Source organism: Trichinella spiralis (genome assembly GCF_000181795.1).
Source record: "Trichinella spiralis strain ISS 195 chromosome Unknown Scfld6, whole genome shotgun sequence".
Classification (NCBI taxonomy): domain Eukaryota; kingdom Metazoa; phylum Nematoda; class Enoplea; order Trichinellida; family Trichinellidae; genus Trichinella; species Trichinella spiralis.
Genome location: NW_003526945.1, coordinates 1,740,477 through 1,744,910, shown reverse-complemented (window position 1 = coordinate 1,744,910; position 4,434 = coordinate 1,740,477). Strand labels below are relative to the sequence as shown.

The 4,434-nt window shown below is 36.3% G+C and overlaps 1 protein-coding gene across 1 annotated transcript; it reads right to left on the bottom strand.

Annotated features, from left to right (window-relative positions):
• Positions 1–238: 238 nt before the first annotated feature.
• Tsp_08074 (30S ribosomal protein S14) lies at positions 239–2,487 on the bottom strand. The gene is made up of 3 exons (XM_003373429.1): positions 2,466–2,487; positions 1,918–2,065; positions 239–404 (listed from the first exon to the last, which is right to left on the bottom strand). The coding sequence occupies exons 1-3, from the start codon at positions 2,485–2,487 to the stop codon at positions 239–241; spliced, it is 336 nt and encodes a 111-aa protein (XP_003373477.1).
• Positions 2,488–4,434: the final 1,947 nt, after the last annotated feature.

Below are 4,434 nucleotides of genomic sequence, written 5' to 3'. Positions count from 1 at the left end.
ACAGAGTGGGGAGATTTGCATTTTCCTGTCTACAAGGGAGGGAGATTGCGCTTCCATGAAAAAATCGTGAGGGTGGGGGAGATTTCGCGTTTTCGTCGATTCAGCGGGGGGAAGGTTGCTTTTTTTTGTGAATTTTTTTTAAAAAAAAGTTTTCGGTTGCGGTGGAGGCCTGCCTTTCGGTCAGCCCGACCGCCCCCGCGCCGCCCCCCGCCCTCCTGCCCCGGGGACTCCCAAGGCATCATCGCCTCCTAGCCCACGTGCTGGCCTCACGATTTTGGCCGAGATGACCTTGGGTGGATCCATCTGATCCACCCTCGACGGACCAGATGGCCATTCTGATCCGCCGAAGACGTAGCTTCCGCACCAGATGGCGTGCGTTGCCAGGCAGATGTGAATCGTTACGCCTACTAAGCCTTGCCGCCTCATGCACATCAAATTGCCGTCACACCTGATACTCAATATTAATGTACTGTCCTGCAGAACCAACTCATGTTTGCATACTTACCGTATGATTTACAACTCATCATTATTGATTTAATGTATTATGCCTACTTATCTTTTCAAATAAAGCTGACAACTGTAAGTTGCTGTTTTTTGCATTCCATTTAAAACATTCTAATTAACTATTAAAAAACCCTGCTGAAATATGTAGTTACGAGTGACGTTACTATACCTAATTAGAAAATATTATGACCCACTTTTGTGTTTACATTGTATGTTAATCATTTATTAAAAAACTCTCACTGCTAAAATATGTTGATACGAGTGACGTTATTTAACCTAATTAAAAATTAAAATACTCAGTGTAGCATTTACGTTGCATTTTAAACTTTCTAATTAGCATATTAAAATTAATCTCATATTTAATACATTGTTTTCCTACATGTTACGGATTAATAACATTCTATTTATAGAAGATTAATTCCTATTTATAAAAAGATTAAACTCGTTGCACCTTGTCTAAGCTAATTGTTTAATTCATTTATACCAAGTTTATTTTGCCACTGCCTAATTAAAGGAGACCCCGATTAACATTTTCATAAGTAAAAAATTTATATTCAAACAATAGCTAATTCACAAATAATTAATAAATAAAATTATGCCTATTCAATGTTTATCACATTACCTCCCTTTTAACTGTCTGCATTACACTGTTTTAAAGTAGAAATCTACTTTGACATTACATTCTTTAAAGTAAAAAACAGCTTTATACTAAAAATATATTATTATCACTATAAAATTAATGAATAATTAAAACCTTTTATAAGATGAAATGTAAATGAAAAACTGATAAACTTTTCTACTTTAAAACAGTGTAATGTAAACAAAAACTGAATTTGCCCAATTATTAGATGAATGAACATTATATTTTATTTATCATTTAAGTTCCTAAATGAATAAATTAATGTATAAAATGCTAACAAATTTAAACTACTTAGCATGATTATAAGGGGAAACTCTCCATGGAGATTAATTTCAAATGTATCATGCCTAAACTGATGAAAGGTGCAACGCCAAATGAACTAGTTAAAGGTGTGACGGCAAATCTGATGTCAATCATTGGCCAAGTGTCAGAGCCAGCGTAACAATAACACAAACGCATAGCGACGCTTACCGTTCCTCTTGGGGGAGTAACGATCACCACTAGATTGGCACCGAAACAGAGTCTCGGCACTACGTCAATTGCGAATTTGCATAACTGCCTCTAGGACAGATACGTCTTACGAATTCACATAGGTGTTGAAATCCCATTGCACAAGATTTCAAACAACGTCCATTACCACACAAATGGACAGGGTCATCTCTTTAAAACCGGTCTCTGGCCAGCACGGGACTAGGAGACTCCGCCGAGGGAAGTCCCCGTTAACGGGCAGGAGGGCGGGGGGCGGCGCGGGGGCGGTCGGGCTGAAAAAAAACCTTGCTTGAGATCCCATTGCTGGGATCCGAGCAAGGCGGCAGGCCTCTGGTACCGCAACCGGGAGAGGAAGAGGTGAGCTTTGAAAATATGGACTTTGATCATTTGATACGGTTAGGGTCGCGTCGTGCAGTGTAACCCGTCGAACTCCTGCACACCACCCTATCTCACATTCCTCCTATCCTTGCACTGCTATTCTCAAGCATTTACTTATTCTAATACTCAAACTATAGCAGTGCTACAAACTCACTATGCTCAAAAATTGTCCTTTGAAATGATCGACAAATTATTCAACCATTTCACTTTCCGCAAATGAACCCTAAACTCAACTCGACAAGGCATGGGACATGAAAACGTTCAAATGCGGAAAGCCACTCAAATTAATTATAATAATACTCATGATCTACATCCAATTACTCTAATTAACAAACATCTGAATTAAATACTCAATAACTTACAGCTCGAATTTATATAAATTACAGACTCAAGAACTCCTCAGTGAACTTTAACTAATTAGCCTAACTCAAAGAATTATACTTACCGAACTTACCCTCGTCCTCTTGGACGTCCATTTTCATCTTCTATTCTTCTGTATCTAAATGTAGAAGAATTAATTCAATGAAATAATTTTATAATAAATAAAAAACAAAGCCGTTTTTATTGTTCTTCTTCGTCTGTCATCGTATTGAAAACGCCATTGTTCATTCGCCGCACACCGTTCGCCTACAATCATTTGAAATGAGTTTCTAGAGCAACTAATAGTAGCCTCAGGAAAATTTACATAAAGTTCATTTCTATTGATTAACAAGTATGAAACGTATTTCATTTCGTTGAACAAATATTATGCAAGTCACGCATAAGCTCAAAAGCAAACAAATTGAAATGCAAATTTAAATTAAAACTGCACCACGCCTTTGTTTGAAAAGATAAGATTCCTCTATATCTAAGAACACACTTTACTCAGTATTTAAAGCAAAAATAGATCGAGCAAACATTGCTGTCGATGCCTCTGTTAGTCAACATAGTCAATTTAACTGGCGCTCTGCTAATACGAAGTTAATTTTCAAACCGCCCAATTTGCATAAAAGACAGACACTGCGCACGTAGCGGTAAACGCCAGCTTACGTAAGTTGGATATGCTACTCAAATATGAATTAGAACATGATGTCAACAAAAAATAAACAATGATTGAGCACACTGGTTGCGCTCTCTATGCTAAAAAAATATAAAGTGATAACAAAATTAAATTAAAAACGATTTCTGTATAAAAACGGTATTTTTCTGTCCCGCATAATAGATTACACTATACGCTTAGTGATATTTGACCTTCTAAGTCGAGAATGATATTGAATGCCATAAGCAAGTGTAAATTGAAAATTTTATCGTCCTCTCCAATTAAATCTAGACGATTACCTAAAATAGCAAATTGAAATATGGATTTGTTCAATACCTTCAACATTTAACTATATGTAATTGAGAATTCTGTTCTAAAAGTATTTCAAGTTTTACGCATCTTCATGTTGAATATTGCTCAAATACTTAAATATAGATGCATTCATAGCAAAACAAAAGGAAAATAAGTTTCAGTATTAAATTTTCACCTGAATGTAGCATCTTGCCTTCGCATCTTAGTTGCGCATCGTCCCGTTTATCGAACACCACTGTAATAAAATAATAACTATGGATACAGTCTGCATTTCTCTCATTTGTGTATTACTTAGTAACCTTCTTATCGTTAATTTTCAATTTAAATAATGTATATTACTGTATATCTAATTATCGATTACCTTTCCATGATTTTATTTTTGAAGTATGCTTTAACTTTATATTAAATGATGCTTTTACTTTTCCTCATTTTATCTGTTATATTTCCTTTTTATGCTTTGTATTCTGTGCTCATGTAAGATAAAACTGTCTGCTGGAATTACGTCATTACTGACCGTGGTGCAGCCAAGCCGGCTATCGTCAGTTCCATCAATACCTGCAGATTTTCATATACTTTTAATTTATTGCTTTGTGATTCATGCCTGAATTCCAGATATATTTTAATGTCGTTTGTCATTTTTGCCTTTTGTGCTTGTTTGCGAACAACGAGACGTCCAATGATTTTTTGCCAAGCTTCACATTCCCTCGTCAGCCCAACAAAAAGGTCAATCTGATTAACAGATACAATTTTCCAGTAGTCGCCACAAATGCATTTCCTTTCCACGGCTTCGCTATTTTGCACCTATTTTTCCAAAAACTCTGCCTGCTTTATCATACGCAAATTTCTGTCCCAATTCTCAATGGTTTTCACTATGACGCGCTTAATTCGTCCAGCGTGCCTGTCTGATTCCTATATAAATCGCACTTTCACCGTCCAATTTTACTGGTCGTTGAACTCGCTATTTTATTGGACCTTCGTGTCGTTGTCTTATTGGTTTTCCTTGCCTAATTCCTAATTGATTCAAACTCTGCAGTTGTGATTAGCTGTAATGTTCTTCATTTCATTGGTTCAAATATTCCATTTAGGATTACGT

What these genes read in the sequence shown, in the direction of transcription:
- Tsp_08074 (XM_003373429.1), bottom strand. Translation starts at nt 2,487, where the DNA reads ATGGACGTCCAAGAGGACGAGG. An exon ending in GGACGTCCAAGAGGACGAGG is followed by an intron (nt 2,066 to 2,465) that starts GTAAGTTCGGTA and finishes GGTGGTGTGCAG; the next exon opens with GAGTTCGACGGGTTACACTG. An exon ending in GCAATGGGATCTCAAGCAAG is followed by an intron (nt 405 to 1,917) that starts GTTTTTTTTCAG and finishes AAGGCTTAGTAG; the next exon opens with GCGTAACGATTCACATCTGC.